This window comes from Macaca mulatta, chromosome 9 (assembly GCF_049350105.2).
Source record: "Macaca mulatta isolate MMU2019108-1 chromosome 9, T2T-MMU8v2.0, whole genome shotgun sequence".
NCBI lineage: Eukaryota > Metazoa > Chordata > Mammalia > Primates > Cercopithecidae > Macaca > Macaca mulatta.
In genome coordinates, this window is record NC_133414.1 from 104,108,375 (window position 1) to 104,125,645 (window position 17,271).

At 40.1% G+C, this 17,271-nt stretch overlaps 1 protein-coding gene, 1 long non-coding RNA gene and 1 pseudogene across 17 annotated transcripts in view; 2 read left to right on the top strand and 1 right to left on the bottom strand.

Moving 5' to 3' along the window:
* Positions 1–17,271, bottom strand: part of CPEB3 (cytoplasmic polyadenylation element binding protein 3) — a 242,984-nt gene that overhangs the window by 88,276 nt on the left and 137,437 nt on the right. For 15 of the 16 annotated variants that reach the window (XM_015147694.3, XM_002805760.4, XM_015147688.3 and 12 more), the window contains 2 exons: positions 14,977–15,144; positions 13,057–13,146 (listed from right to left, as the gene is read on the bottom strand). In XM_015147694.3, coding sequence (XP_015003180.2) covers positions 13,057–13,146; positions 14,977–15,144 — 258 coding nt within the window. The remainder of the gene's footprint in view (positions 1–13,056; positions 13,147–14,976; positions 15,145–17,271) is intronic. The other variant, XM_077946775.1, reaches the window with a different exon arrangement.
* LOC144331184 (uncharacterized) overlaps positions 1–17,271 on the top strand; it is a 57,896-nt gene that overhangs the window by 25,224 nt on the left and 15,401 nt on the right. The window lies entirely within an intron of this gene.
* LOC698387 (eukaryotic initiation factor 4A-I-like) lies at positions 6,559–8,146 on the top strand (annotated as a pseudogene).

Sequence of the window (17,271 nt, forward strand, 5' to 3'; positions counted from 1 at the left end):
GGGTCGGGGATTTCCCTTTCCTAGCCAAGGGAAGCTGTGACAGATGGTACCTGGAAAAAATGGGACACTCCTGCCCAAATACTGTGCTTTTCCAATGGTCTTAGCAAACGACATACCAGGAGATTATATCCCACGACTGGCTTGGCGGGTCCCACGCCCAAGGAGCCTTGCTCACTGCTAGTGCATCAGTCGGAGATTGACCTACAAGGCAGCAGCCTGGCAGGGGGAGGGGCATACGCCATTGCTGAGGCTTGAGTAGGTAAACAAAGAGGCTGGGGAAGCTACAACTGGGCGGAGCCCACCGCAACTCTGAAAGGCCTGCTGCCTCTGTAGACTCCACCTCTCAGGGCAGGGCATAGCTGAACAAAAGGCAGCAGAAACTTCTGCAGACTTAAACATCCCTGTCTGACAGCTCTGAAGAGAGCAGTGGTTCTCCCAGCATAGTTTGGAGAACTGACAGACTGCCTCCTTAAGTTGTCCCTGACGCACCTGTAGCCTAACTGGGAGACACTTCCCAGTAGGGGCCAAATGACACCTCATACAGCCAGGTGCCCCTCTGGGACAAAGCTTCCAGAGGAAGGTTCAGGCAGCAATATTTGCTGTTCTGCAATATTTGCTGTTCTGCAGCCTCCACTGGTGATACCCAGGCAAACAGGGTCTACAGTGGACCTCCAGCAAACTCCAACAGACCTGCAGCTGAGGGACCTGACTGTTAGAAGGAAAACTAACAAATAGAAAGGAATAGCATCAACACCAACAAAAAGGACATCCACACAAAAAAAACCCCATCTGTAGGTCACCAACATCAAAGACCAAAGGTAGATAAAACCACAAAGATGGGGAGAAAGCAGAGCAGAAAAGCTGAAAATTTTTAAAGCCAGAGTGTCTTCTCCTCCAAAGGATCATAGCTCCTCACCAGCAATGGAACAAAGCTGGACAGAGAATGACTTTGACAAGCTGACAGAAGTAGGCTTCAGAAGGTCGGTAATAACAAACTTCTCCGAGCTAAAGGAGGATGTTCGAACTCATCACAAGGAAGCTAAAAACCTTGAAAAAAAGATTAAACGAATGGCTAACTAGAATAAACAGTGTAGAGAAGACCTTAAATGACCTGATGGAACTGAAAACCATGGCATGACAACTATGTGATGCGCAAGCTTCAATAGCCGATTCGATCAAGTGGAAGAAAGGGTATCAGTGATTGAAGATCAAATAAATGAAATAAAGCAAGAAGAAAAGTTTAGAAAAAAAAGAGTAAAAAGAAACGAAAAAAGCCTCCAAGAAACCTGGGACTATGTGAAAAGACCAAATCTACATTTGATTGGTGTACCTGAAAGTGATGGGGAGAATGGAACCAAGTTGGAAAACACTCTTCAGGATATGATCCAGGAAAACTTCCCCAAGCTAGCAAGGCAGGCCAACATTCAAATTCAGGAAATACAGAGAATGCCACAAAGATACTTATTGAGAAGAGCAAACCCAAGACACATAATTGTCAGATTCACCAAGGTTGAAATGAAGGAAAAAATGTTAAGGGCAGCCAGAGAGAAAGGTCGGGCTACCCACAAAGGGAAGCCCGTCAGATTAACAGCAGATCTCTACAAGCCAGAAGAGAGTGGGGGCCAATATTCAACATTCCTAAAGAAAAGAATTTTCAACCCAGAATTTCATATCCAGCCAAATTAAGCTTCATAAGTGAAGAAGAAAGAAAATCCTTTACAGATGAGCAAATGCTGAGATATTTCGTCACCACCAGGCCTGCCTTACAAGAGCTCCTGAAGGAAGCACTAAACATGGAAACGAACAACCGGTACCAGCCACTGCAAAAACATGCCAAATTATAAAGACCACTGATGCGAGGAAGAAACTGCATCAATTAAAAGGCAAAACAACCAGCGAACATCATAATAACAGGATAAAATACACACACAACAATATTAACCTTAAATGTAAATGGCCTAATGCCCCAATTAAAAGACACAGACTGGCAAATTGGATAAAGCGTCAAGACCCATCAGTGTGCTGTATTCAGGAGACACATCTCACACGCAGAGACACACATAGGCTCAAAATAAAGGGATGAAGGAAGATCTACCAACCAAACAGCAAAAAAAAAAAAAAAAAAGCAGGGCTTGCAATCCTAACAGACTTTAAACCAACAAAAGAGACAAAGAAGGCCATTACATAATGGTAAAGGGATCAATTCAACAAGAAGAGCTAACTATCCTAAATATATATGCACCCAATACAGGCACACCCAGATTCATAAACCAAGTCCTTAGAGATTTAAAAGACAGACTCCCACACAATAATAATGGGAAACTTTAAAACCCACTGTCAATATGAGACACATCAACGAGACAGGTTAACAGGGACATCCAGGACTTGAACTCAGCTCCACACCAAGCAGACCTAACAGACATGTACAGAACTCTCCACCCCATATTGACAGAATATACATTCTTCTCAGCACCACATCGCACTCATTCCAAAATTGACCACACAGTTGGAAGTAAAGCACTCCTCAGCCAATGTAAAAGAACAGAAGTCACAACAAACTGTCTCTCAGACCACAGTGCAATCAAATTAGAACTCAGGATTAAGAAACTCACTCAAAACCACACAACTAGGATGGAAACTGAACAACTTGCTCCTGAATGACTAAAGGGTAATAACGAAATGAAGGCAGAAATAAAGATGTTCTTTGAAACCAATGAGAACAAAGACACAACACACCAGAATCTCTGGGACACATTTAAAGCAGTGTGTAGAGGGAAATTTATAGCACTAAATGCCCACAAAAGAAAGCAGGAAAGATCTAAAATTGACACCCTAACATCACAATTAAAAGAACTAGAGAAGCAAGAGCAAACACATTCAAAAGCTAGCAGAAAGCAAGAAACAACGAAGATCAGAGCAGAATTGAAGGAGATAGAGACACAAAAAACCCTTCAAAAAAATCAATGAATCCAGGAGCTGGTTTTTTGAAAAGATCAACAAAATTGATAGACTGCTAGCAAGACTAATAAGGAAGCAAAGAGAGAAGATCAAATAGATGCAATAAAAAATGATAAAGGGGATATCACCACCGATACCAGAGAAATACAAACTACCATCAAAGAATACTATAAACACCTCTATGCAAATAAACTAGAAAATCTAGAAGAAATGGATAAATTCCTGCACACATACACCCTTCCAAGACTAAACCAGGAAGAAGTTGAATCTCTGAATAGACTAATAACAGGCTCTGAAATTGAGGCAATAATTAATAGCCTACCAACCGAAAAAAGTCCAAGACCAGACAGATTCACAGCTGAATTCTACCAGAGGTACAAAGAGGAACTGGTACCATTCCTTCTGAAACAATTCCAATCAATAGGAAAAGAGGGAATCCTCCCTAACTCATTTTATGAGGCCAGCATCATCCTGATACCAAAGCCTGGCAGAGACACAACAAAAAAAGAGAATTTTAGACCAATATCCCTGATGAACATGGATGCAAAGATCTTCAATAGAATACTGGCAAACTGAATCCAGCAGCACATCAAAAAGCTTATCCACCACGATCAAGTTGGCTTCATCCCTGGGATGCAAAGCTGGTTCAACACATGCAAATCAATAAACATAATCCATCACATAAACAGAACCAATGACAAAAACCACATGATCATCTCAATAGATGCAGGAAAGGCCTTTGACAAAATTCAGCAGCCCTTCATGCTAAAAATTCTCCATAAACTAGGTATTGATGGAACGTATCTCAAAATAATAAGAGCTATTTATGAAAAACCTACAGCCAATATCATACTGAATGGGCAAAAACTGGAAAAATTCCCTCTGAAAACTGGAACAAGACAGGGATGCCCTCTCTCACCACTGCTATTCAACATAGTGTTGGAAGTTGTAGCCAGGGCAATCAGGCAAGAGAAAGAAATAAAGGGTATTCAATTAGGAAAAGAGGAAGTCAAATGGTCCCTGTTTGCAGATGACATGATTGTATATTTAGAAAACCCCATCATCTCAGCCCAAAACCTCCTTAGCTGATAAGCAACTTCAGCAAAGTCTCAGGATACAAAATCAAAGTGCAAAAATTACAAGCATTCCTATACACCAATATCAGACAAACAGCCAAATCATGAGTGAACTCTCATTCACAACTGCTACAAATAAAATACCTAGGAATCCAACTTACAAGGGATGTGAAGGACCTCTTCAAGGAGAACTACAAACCACTGCTCAACTAAATAAAAGAGGACACAAACAAATGGAAAAACATTCCACGCTCATGGAGAGGAAGAATCAATATCATGAAAATGGCCATACTGCCCAAGGTAATTTTTAGATTCAATGCCATCCCCATCAAGCTACCAATGACTTTCTTCACAGAATTGGAAAAAACTACTTTAAAGTTCATATGGAATCAAAAATAGCCTGCATAGCTAAGACAATCCTAGGCAAAAAGAACAAAGCTGGAGGCATCATGCTACTTGACTTCAAACTATACTACAAGGCTATAGTAACCAAAACAGCATGGTACTGTTACCAAAACAGATATATAGACCAATGCAATAGAGCAGAGGCCTCAGAAATAACACCACACATCTACAACCATCTGATCTTTGACAAACCTGACAAAAACAAAATATGGGGAAAGGATTCCCTATTTAATAAATGGTGCTGGGAAAACTGGCTAGCCATATGTAGAAAGCTGAAACTGGATCCCTTCCTTACACCTTATACAAAAATTAATTCGAGATGGATTAAAGACTTAAATGTTAGACCTAAAACCATAAAAACCCTAGAAGAAAACCTAGGCAATATCATCCAGGACATAGGGAATAAAGGGTATTTATTTACTGGCAAGGACTTCATGACTAAAACACCAAAAGCAATGGTAACAAAAGCCAAAATAGACAAATCAGATCTAATGAAACTAAAGAGCTTCTGCACAGCGAAAGAAACTACCATCAGAGTGAGCAGGTAACCTACAGAATGTGAGAAAATTTTTGCAATCTATCCATCTGACAAAGGGATCATATCCAGAATCTACAAATAACTTAAACAAATTTACAAGAAAAAAACAACCCCAACAAAAAGTGGGCAAAGGATATGAACAGGCACTTCTCAAAAGAAGACATTTATGCAGCCAACAGACACATGAAAAAATGCTCATCATCACTGGTCATCAGAGATATGCAAATCAAAACCACAATGAGATACCATCTCACACCAGTTAGAATGGCAATCATTAAAAAGTCAGGAAACAACAGATGCTGGAGAGGATGTGGAGAAATAGGAATGCTTTTATACTGTTGGTGGGAGTGTAAACTAGTTCAACCATTGTGGCAGACAGTGTGGCGATTCTTCAAGGATCTAGAACTAGAAAGACCATTTGACCCAGTGATCCCATTACTAAATACCCAAAGGATTATAAATCATGCTACTATAAAGACACATGCATACGTATGTTTATTGTGGCACTATTCACAATAGCAAAGACTTGGAACAAACCCAAATGTCCATCAATGATAGACGGGATTAAGAAAATGTGGCACACATACACCACAGAATACTATGCAGCCATAAAAAAGGATGAGTTCATGTCCTTTGCAGGGACATGGATGCAGCTGGAAACCATCATTCTGAGCAAACTATCACAAGGACAGAAAACCAAACACCGCATGTTCTCACTCATAGGTGGGAATTGAACAATGAGAACACTTGGACAAAGGGCGGGGAACGTCACACCCCAGGGCCTGTCGTGGGGTTGGAAGCAGGGGGAGGGATAGCATTAGGAGAAATACCTATTGTAAATGACGAGTTAATGGGTGCAGCAAACCAACCTGGCACATGTATACTTATGTAACAAACCTGCACGTTGTGCACATGTACCCTAGAACTTAAAGTATAATAATTTTTAAAAACTTCAAATTAAGACCTCAAACTATGAAACTACTAAAAAAAAAACTAAGACAAACATACAAACAAACAAACAAAAAACATTGGGGAAAATCTCCAAGACATTGGTCTGGACACAAAAATTACTTGAGCAATATCTCACAAGCAAAGACAACCAAAGCAAAATGGACAAATGGGATCACATCAAGTTAAAAAGTTTCTGCACAGCAAAGGAAACAGTCAACAAAGTGAAGAGACAACCCACAAAATGGGAGAAAATAGTTACAAACTGTCAATCTAACAAGGAATTCATAACAATATATAAAGAGCTCAAACAACTCAATAGGAAAAAAAAAAAACTAACAATCTGATTTAAAAATGGGCAAAAGGGAGTTTCTAAGGATCATGTCTGAGAGTGAGTACTTCTTTCCTTTTCTTTTTTTCTAAGGCAGAGTCTTGCTCTACCACCCAGGCTGGAGTGCAGGGGCACGATTTCGGCTAACTGCAAAGTCTGTCTCCCAGATTCAAGCAATTCTCCTGCCTCAGCCTCCTGAGTAGCTGGGGTTACAGGCGTGGGCCACCACGCCCAGCTAATTTTTGTATTTTTAGTAGAGATGGGGTTTCACCAGGTTGATCAGGCTGGTCTCGAACTCCTGACCTCGTGATCTGCCTACCTTGGCCTCCCAAAGTGCTGGGATTATAAGCGTGAGCCACTGCACCCAGTTCTGATCCAGAGAAAATAGTCCCAATGAGATGGAGCCTGAAGGCATCATTGAGAGAAACTGGAATGAGATTGCTGACAGTTTTGATGATATGAACCTCTTGGAGTTCCTCCTCCATGGCATCTATGCCTATGGTTTTGAGAAGTCCTCTGCCACCCAGCAGCGAGCCACTCTTCTTGTATCAAGGGTTATGATGTGATCACTCAAGCCCTATCTGGGACTGGGAAAATGGCCACTTTTGCCTTATAAATTCTGCAGTAGATTGAATTAGATCTAAAGACTACCCAGGCCTTGGTTCTAGCACCCACTTGATAATTGGCTCAAAAGATAGAGAAGGTGGTCATGACACTAGGAGACTACATGGGTGCCTCCTGTCATGCCTGTATTGGGGGCACCAATGTGCGTGCTGAGGTGCAGAAACTGCAGGTGGAAGTTCCCCATATCATCGTGGGTATCCCTGGTCACGTGTCTGATATGCTTAACCAGAGATACCTGTCTCCCAAATACATCAAGATATTTGTACTGGACGAAGTCGATGAAATGTTAAGCCATGGATTGAAGGACTCAATCTATGATATATTCCAAAAGCTTAACAGCAACACCCAGGTGGTTTTGCTATCAGACACAAGGCCTTCAGATGTGCTTAAGGTGACCAAGAAGTTCATGAGGGACCCCATTTGGATTCCTGTCAAGAAGGAAGAGTTGATCCTGGAGGGGATCCACCAATTCTACATCAATGTGGAACATAAGGAGTGGAAGTTGAGCACATTGTGTGACTTGTATGAAACCCTGACTGTCACCCAGGCAGTCATCTTCATCAACACCGGAAAGAAGGTAGACTGGCTCGGCCGGGCGCAGTGGCTCACGCCTGTAATCCCAGCACTTTGGGAGGCCGAGGCAGGCGGATCACGAGCTCAGGAGATTGAGACCATCCTGGCTAACACAGCGAAACCTCGTCTCTCCTAAAAATACAAAAAGAAATTAGCCGGGCGTGGTGGCAGGCACCTGTAGTCCCAGCTACTCGGAGGCTGAGGCAGGAGAATGGCATGAACCCGGGAGGCGAAGCTTGCAGTGAGCCGAGATCTCACCACTGCACTCCAGCCTGGGTGACAGAGCAAGACTCTGTCTCAAAAAAAAAAAAAAAAAAAAAAAGAAGAAGAAGGTGGATTGGCTCACTGAGAAGATGCATGCTTGGGACTTCACTGCCATGCATGGAGATATGGACCAAAGGAATGAAATGTGATCATGAGGGAGTTTTGTTCTGGCTCTCACAGAGTATTGATTAGCACTGACCTGCAGCCAGAAGCATTCATGTGCAGCAGGTTTCTTTAGTTATCAACTGTGACCTTCCCACCAACAACGAAAACTGTATCCACAGAATCGGTTGAGGTGGACGGTTTGGCCATAAGGGTGTGGCTATTAACATGGTGACAGAAGAAGACAAGAGGACTCTTTAAGAAATTGAGACCTTATACAACACCTCCATTTAGCAGATGGCCCTCAATGTTGCTGACCTCATCTAAGGGGCTAACCTGCTACCTAACCCCAGCCAGGATTCAATCATGGGAAACTGAGGAGCAGCAGGAGGCAGAAGGAAAGACAGCCAAGGAATGGACATCCTGTAATTTTTTTTTTTGAATAAATGTCACTTTTTGAGGGAAAAAAAAAGGCGGAGGGGAAGATCTGAATAGGCATTTCTCAAAAGATGACATACAAATGGCAAAGAGATGTATGAAAAAGTGCTCAATATTACTGATCGTCAGCGAAAGGCAGATCAAAACTACAATGTGATATCATCTCACCACAGTTAAAATGTTTTTTATCCAAAAGACAGGCAATAACAAATGCTGGTGAGGATGTGAAGAAAAGGGAACACTTGTGCGCTGTTGGTGGGAATATAAATTAGTATAGCCACTATGAAGAACAATATGGAGGTTCCTCAAAAAACTAAAAATACAGCTACCATATGATCTATCAATCGTACTGCTAGGTATATAACCAAAAGAAAGGAAATCAGTATATCAAAGAGATAGATACCTGTACTCCCATGTTTGTTGCAGCACTATTCACAATAGCCAGGATTTCGAAACAACCTTTATCCATTTGTCAACATACGAATGGATAAAGAATATGTGGTACATGACTATGCACTGTGGTTCACGCCTGTAATTCCAGCACTCTGGGAGGCCGGGGCAGGTGGATCACCTGAGGTCGGGAGTTCGAAACCAGCCTGACCAACATGAAGAAACTCCATCTTTACTAAAAACGCAAAATTAGCCGGGCATGATAGCGCATGCCTGTAATCCCAGCTACTCAGGAGGCTGAGGCAGGAGAATCTCTTAAACCCCAGAGGTGGAGTTTGCAGTAAGCCAAGATTGTGCCATTGCACTCCAGCTTAGGCAATAAGAGTGAAACTCCATCTCACCAAAAAAAAAAAAAAAAAAAAGAATATGTGGTACATACACACAGTGGAGTGGTATTCAGACATTAAAAAAAAAAAAGAGTCCTGTCATCTGCAACAATATGGATGGAACTGGAGGACATTATGTGTTAAAAAAAATAAGCCAGGCACAGAAAGACAAACTTCCCATTGTCTCATGCATTTATGAGAGCTAAAAATCAAAACAATTGAACTCATGATGACAGAAAATAGAATGATGCAAGTTACCAGAGGCTGGAAAGAAGGTGGGGGTGGGTAGGCAAAAGTGGGCATGGTTAATGGGTACAAAAACATAATTAGATGGAATGAATAAGATCTGGTCTTTGATAGTACAACAGGGTGACTACAATCAACAATAATCTACTGCTTTTTTTTTTTTTTTTTTTTTTGAGAAGGAGTCTCGCTCTGTCTCCCAGGCTGGAGTGCAGTGGCGCGATCTCGGCTCACTGCAAGCTCCGCCTCCCAGGTTCACGCCATTCTCCTGCCTCAGTCTCCCGAGTAGCTGGGACTACAGGTGCCCGCCACCATGCCCGGCTAATTTTTTGTATTTTTTTAGTAGAGACGGGGTTTCACCGTGTTAGCCAGGATGGTCTCGATCTCCTGACTTCGTGATCTGCCCGTCTCGGCCTCCCAAAGTGCTGGGATTACAGCCTTGAGCCACTGCGCCCGGCCTGCTGTGTATTTTTAAATAACTAAAGTATAACTGGAATGTTTATAACAGAAAGAAATGATAAATGCTTGAGGTGATGGATACCCCATTTACCCTGATGTGATTTTACTTACTGTATGCTTATATCAAAATATCTTGGCCAGGCACGGTGGCTCACACCTGTAATCCCAGCACTTTGGGAGGCCAAGGCAGGCGGATCATGAAGTCAGGAGTTCGAGAACAGCCTAGCCAATATGGTGAAAACCTGTCTCTACTAAAAATACAAAACTTAGCCGGGTGTGGTGGCACACGCCTGTAGTCCCAGCTACTCGGGAGGCTGAGGCAGGAAAATTGCTTGAACCCAGGAGGCAGAGGTTGCAGTGAGCCGAGATCATACCACTGCACTCTAGCTAGAGCAACAGAGTGAGATGCTGTCAAAAAAAAAAAAAAACAAAGCAAAAAAAAAAAAAAAAAAACCTCATGTACTCCATAAATATATTAATATATATCTACTAGGTACCTGTAAAAAATAAAAATTAAAAAAAGGAGTCTTTACAAAAAGACAAATACCCCAAAATTAAAATGGATGAAGTATATAGTTAGCAAGATTAAAAAAAAAAAAAAAGTTGTCAGTTTAGCCATCAGATTGGCAACGATTGAAAAAGCCTCAATAAAACTTAGTTTTGGGCTTGGCACGGTGACTCATGTCTGTAATCCCAGCACTTTGGGAGACCAAGGCAGGCAGACTGCTTCGGCTCAAGAGTTTGAGACCAGCCCGGGCAACATGGCAAAACCCCGTCTCTGTCAAAAATACAAAAATTAGCCAGGCGTGGTAGGTAGCACATGCCTGTGATCCCAGCTACTCGGGAGGCTAAGGTGGGAGGATCACTTGAGCCCAACAGGTGGAGACTGCAGTGAGCCAAGATTGTGCGCTCCAGCCTGGGCGACAGAGTGAGACCCTGTCTCAAAAAAATGTACATAGTTTTGCAAATTTGGTACTATCAATGGGAACATAAATGTATATGAGCCTTCTTAGTGCATTCTGGCAATCTGTATGAACATGGAAGTTCGCTTCGAGAAATTTACCCACAGAGGTAATTATAAAAGGGCAAAAAGTTAAAGGCACAAGGATATAGCAGGATTTATGAAAGAAAGCCACTGGAAGCAACTTACATGCCATCAAGAGGCTTAATTAAATAAACTAAGGTCATTAAGGATAATGTAGGTTTGTTATAGAAAGATGTTAACATTGCTAGGGAGGGAAATGTAGGTTATAAAACAGCATATATAGTATAAGTCAAAATTTCACATAAATGTATATATTTATAAAGAGATTTCAGAAGGATATTTAGCAAAATGTATACAGTGATAATCTCAAGTAGAGGTAGATTGGGATAATTTCCTTTAAACATGACGACATACATGTTTATCTTCATTTTTACTTTCTACCGTGATCATCTAATGGCTTTTATCTCAGAATTATTTTTATAACTTTCTCAGCATTTTTTTGTAACTATCACTCTTAGAAATTTTTTTTTTTTTTTTTTTTTTTTTGAGAGGGAGTCTCACTCTGTCGCTCAAGCTGGAGTGCAATGGCGTGATCTCGGCTCACTGCAACCTCTGCCTCCCCGGTTCAAGCAATTCTCTGCCTCAGCCTCCCGAGTAGCTAGGATTACAGGTACCCACCACCACTCCCAGCTAATTTTTGTACTTTTAGTAGAGACAGGGTTTCATCATCTTCACCAGGCAGGTCAGAAAAATATTTTATGCACGTCATTTTATAGAGTATGTTACTTACACCACAATGTGGTGAACACATTCATTCACTGAAAAAACAAAAAAAAACTACCCTGATGCATCAAATAACTAGCATCGCTAGTAACATATTTCATACGTGTATCATTACATAATATAATACTTGCACCATAGTGTGATGAACATATTCTTTCACCGAAACAATCAGCATGATGATCATCTTTTCTGATTACTATAAACTTAATATTTTTAACTTACAAATTTTTCTGGAATTAACAAAAGATTGTTAAGAATAAGCAACCGCCGGGCACGGGGGCTCATGCCTGTAACCCCAGCACTTTGGGTGGCTGAGGTGGGCGGATCATGAGGTCAGGAGTTTGAGACCAGCCTGGCCAACATGGTGAAAACCCGTCTCTACCAAAAATACAAAAATTAGCCAGGCCTGGTATCGCGTGCCTGTAATCCCAGCTACTCAGGAGGCTGAGACAGGAGAATCGCTTGAACCTGGGAGGTGGAGGTTGCAGGAGTCGAGATCGCGCCATTGCACTCCAGCCTGGGCAACAGAGCGAGACTCTGTCTCAAAAAAAAAAAGAACAAGCAACTCTGTATTAACTTATTTTTGTGGGTTATAAAGAGAGTGATAATTGGAGAAGTACAACTGACAAAGAAACCTAATAAACAGGACATAAAAGGAAGCCACTTGCCTTCCTCAGGTTAAGCTATAATTTGATTCATTTATGAGGCACAGGAAGGACTAGTATTTTCACTCCATCTTTTTGTGCTGGGTAATATTACACAATAATATGTATTAAAAAGCCATTTATCTGAAATGAAATGTATTCTTGAAACCTATCTACAAATGTAACAAACAAAACCTTTAACCCAAAACATTCTTCTATATAAACCTAGGAACACACCCAAGTGAATATCACCAGTAAAGTTCCCTAGATTCTGCAGAAATGACAAACTAGGAACAAAGCAATATATTTTCATGCCCTCATAAATTATCAAATGAGCCTCCCCAAAAATCACAGAAGCAGGGTCATACGGAGAGTCTTTTGCTAGTTTGCCCTCCACTCCCAAACAGGCTAAGTCACTTAAGATACAGATGTGGATAAAAATAATTTTGTACAATGCCATTCTTTAGCCACTAGGTTTCCCACGTTTGGGGTTTACAAAATCTATAAAACCATAGGGTTATGGAATGCAAATAAAATCTGACCCTAAATAATCTTTTTCTTTACCATTGCTGACATTCCTCAAAACCCTAGATCTTTTCTTTCAAAATAATGAAAATTAGCAGGAGGCTCATCAACAACAGACTCCCAGGGTCTCACTGTCAATAAAATCGGTGCCATGAAACCATCAGTGTGCTTCTGGGGAAGAGTCTCTAAGTGGAAACGTAATACACAAAAGGATGATAAACGTTAAAATGTTTTCCTAATTGGGGGAAAAAATTCAACAGCTATTGAAAAAATTCAATAGCTAAAATTCAACAGCTAAATTCAACCAGTAAAAGGCTGCCTTTTATTGAACTGTCATGCTATCTCTCCAACAGGCAGGCAGTGGAGACATTCTAAGAGCATTACCTTTAGGAGGAAAATACGACTTGCTTTCAGCTTTGTGAGGCCAGTCTACCACGAGAGGTCCAAACCTGCGAAAGCTGGCAGTGATCTCATCTACAAAACAAAGAAATAATCTTAGCAAAAGAGAAAAAAATATTGCAATCAGAAAACCAGAATAGCACAAAACATGTCTTTTTAGTTTAAAAAAATGTTTTGAGGGTTGTTTTCTAAAGCATTTTTACAGAAGTGAAACCTACTAAGTGAAATACCATTGCTTGGGTGTACATTTGGTTATTCATTTTTAATCATGTAAAGTGTGTTTCTAACTATAATTCATTTCTTTTCACTGCCAATAAACTTGACATAAAGAATTTGGAAGAAAAATATCTCATATTAAACTAAGGTGACTTCTATGTCAAATAGAAAGATTCTAAAAATAGGAATGTTCTCTGATTTTTAGGAAGAAAGTAAGATACAGAAAATATTTAAAATATGGTTTCACTTGTATGGAACCTCTAAGATTATTTAAGAAATAGATATGATTCTTTTGGTGAGGAGTAGGGGCAATAAGTAGGTAATTCCATTGAGTGATAAGAAAATGTTGACAGCCAATACTATCTTTAATAACTACATATTACATACCCTATATAGAAAATATATCAAAAATTATAGATCAACACATTTATATTTTCCTTCTGACATATGACCCAAAGCAGAGGTTATAACCTGGCTCCTACTCAGGTTTAGGGTACCACTTTCTCAGCCATGATCTTAAGAATTGTCTTGAAGAAAATCTAATCAATAGATGAGATTAACATGAATCCAAGAACAATTTGGAGGAAAATAAGCGTTCAGCTATGTATAACTTTAATGTAGTTAGTCTAAAATAACACTACTTTTTGAGACTTTTCTCCTCTCACCATGAAAAAAGGAAATCATGATAAATTAGAAGTGTGTCATAGCCAGAAAAATGCTGGAAAAACAAGACTGTTAGAATATCAGACAGTATTTTTATATCAGACCCAAAGCCTACTGGAACTAGAGTTGTTTTTTGCTTAAGTTAACTTTGTCACAATTTTATTTCATTCATCCTTTCAACAAATATTTATTGACAACTTACTGTGTGCTAAAATAAACTGGCTTTAGGCATAAGTGAACACTCACTTTTGGACTGATAGCATCTCAAAACTATTATTAAGAAAAATTCAAATTCATTTTCATTCTTTTAAAGAGGGGGATTATGCTTTTTTAAATAGGTATTTGTTTTTATTTATTTACTTACTTATGAGACAGGGTTTCACTCTGTCACCCAGGCTGGAGTTCAGTGGTGTGGTCACAGCTCACTGTAACCTCAAACTCCTGAGCTCAAGTGACTTTCCACCTCAGTCTCCCAAGTAGCTGGGAATACAGGCATGCACCACCATACCCGGCTAATCTTTTTATTTTGTAGAGACAGGGTCTTGCTATGTTGCCCAGGCTGGTTTTGAACCCCTGGGCTCAAGTAATCCTCCCACCTTGGCCTCCCAAAGGACTGGGATTACAGGCATGAGCCACTGCACTGGCCAGTATTTATATTAAAATGTGAGATGGTCTGGTGTGATGGACATAAGCAAAAGCTCTGGAATCTAATTGAATTTGAGTTGTAACTGCACCATCAGCTATATAACCCTGAACAAATTATTTCTCTCTGATCCTCAGTTTCCTTATCTATAAAATGGAGATGCTAGGATATCCTTATAAGATAGCTATGAGGATTAAATGAGATAATGTAACATGAAGTACTTAGTACAATAATAGACTATTACTTTCTAATCTACCAAATAGCCTCACCTCCTATACACTAAGATATAAATGTCCTAAAGTTGACTTGGAGAGGAGAGGCAGGGTCAGAACACACAAAGAACAAACTCAGCCTTTGCAAAATCATTAATGAATGCATAGTACCTTCATCAATATCAGGAGGAAGGCCTCCAACAAACACCTTTCTAGAGTAGCGTTCTACTCGTTCCCCATTTTGACAGCGAGTGGGAGAACTTAAGCCAGATGACAAGGCCTGATCGCCGTGGCTGTCGTCCAGGAAGGCATCTTCAAAGGGAAAGAGAGAGGATCGACCTGAAACAAATGTGGGAGTTTCTATAATTAAAATGATTTTCTAGGACAATAAATGCTCTATTAGAAGCCCGAAGTGCAGAGAGAAGCATACAAAACAAAAGTGTCCTGAGCTGTGACTTTTCCAAGATTACCAGGACTGAAGATTACCAGATCTAGATAACTTTTTATCATCATTTTTGTGTGAGGGTATGCACAGCCTTGGGACGACCAGATTGCTAACTAAAGAAAAAGAATCGTCCAGGTGGGCATGGTGGCTCATGCCTGTAATCCCAGCACTTTGGGAGGCTGAGGTGGGTGCATCACCTGTCAGGAGTTCGAGACCAGCCTGGCTAACATGGCAAAACCCTGTCTCTACTAAAAATATAAAAATTAGCCAGACATGGTGGTGCATGCCTGTAATCCCAGCTACTCAGGAGGCTGAGGCAGGAGAATCGCTTGAACCCAAACCCGGGAGGTGGAGGTTGCAGTGAGCCAAGATCGTGCCATTGCACTATAGCCCGAGTGACAAGAGTGAAACTCAGTCTCAAAAAAAAAAAAAAAAAAAAAAAAAAAAAAAAAGCATCAAAATTTCAGTGGTTTCCTTGCTAAAAAATCACTACATTTTACTCATTCAGTCTCTATCATAGCTACTAGGAGTATATTCAGCAGCTTTTCTTTCTTTAGTCATTTCTTAAAATAAATGGACAAAGTAATCTCTATCCACAGATTTTTACCTGCTCTTTACAGTATCCTCAGAGGTTTAGTTCTAAAGAGTGGTCCTGATAGCCAAGGGAATACAAAACTGGTGACAGAGGCTGATAACTTCTTTTCTAATAGCAGAACTAAAGATCATCAAGTTTTCCTTGTCATTCCAAGCTACTCCAATTTGGAAATAAACATATGCAATAATAAAGGACAGGGTAAATAAATGAAAACACATAACTTAAGATGTGGGAGTATAAATGTGGATGTGGTTATGAAACCCTTAACCCTACCAATTTAGGCTATATTTTATATCACTCAAAAAATATATAAAAAGAAATGAAAAAAGAATTATTTTCATTAACTTTATAGCCAAATAAAGTTTGTAGAGCAAAAGTACCTACCCACTCCACATAACTATAAGAAAGATACCACAGTTAGAGTCAGCAGTAAATTTACCAGCAGTAAATGTAATACAATAATGCCATTTGGCATTACAAAATAAAATCTAAATTTAAAATCAAATATATTTCCTGTTTGAGTCAGTGACTTCCTAGTAAAACTTTCCACTAGGTTCCACTCTAAAAATGAATCATTAGAGCACTCTAACTTTTGGGGGGGAAAGGAAAATTCCCCTCTAAAGTAAATTCATATACTCTTAAAAAAAAAAAAAAAAAAAAAGAGCAGTGTCTTCCCCATTTAGTCTATCCTATCTTTATTTCCCTGAAACCTAGGTTTTTTGTGTCACAACAGCCATTCTATCAATAGCCCTTAGAAAAATACTGAACATGTAATTCTTTTACAAAAAAGTTAAAGTTATTAATATAACTCTGGTTATTTCGTGAACAACTCAGTTAGTGTAAGAAAGACACTGTTATAATGCTAGGAGTTAAATAAAAAGACCAAAGAATTTTTTGTTCAGTTTTCCCCAGCTTAGCTACAAAGAAACAGAACAAAATCTGTCATCTCATGCCACCTATCTTTTTTAGCCTGGCAGCAACAAACAATAGACAGTAAATTCTCATCCCTTGATGTTTGTTTTGATCACTGGGGGTGAAAGAAATACATTTGCAGCAACTATAAGCAAAAAGAGCTTCCCAAAAACATCCAGTGACATTCTCCTAGAGCTGACAGGTTTGCTTTATTCCATAGACCACACTCAGTGAATTACATGCCTACTCAGTGTCAGGCACATGCGCAAATCAGCATTTCCCACTGAGTGTTCCTAACTCCACCTCTTACCTTCAACACTAGTAACATTAGATACTCAGAAAACAAGAGCTGGGGAAGGGGAAAATAAATAAGCTGGGGAAAAAAATGCATATGTTATGCCTTTCCACCTCAGAAAATAAAAGGCTATGAAAAGTTCTACAGTAAAGAAACATTAACTGGCCAGGCATGGTGGCTCATCATGCCTGTAGTCCCAGCACTTTGGGAGGCCGAGGC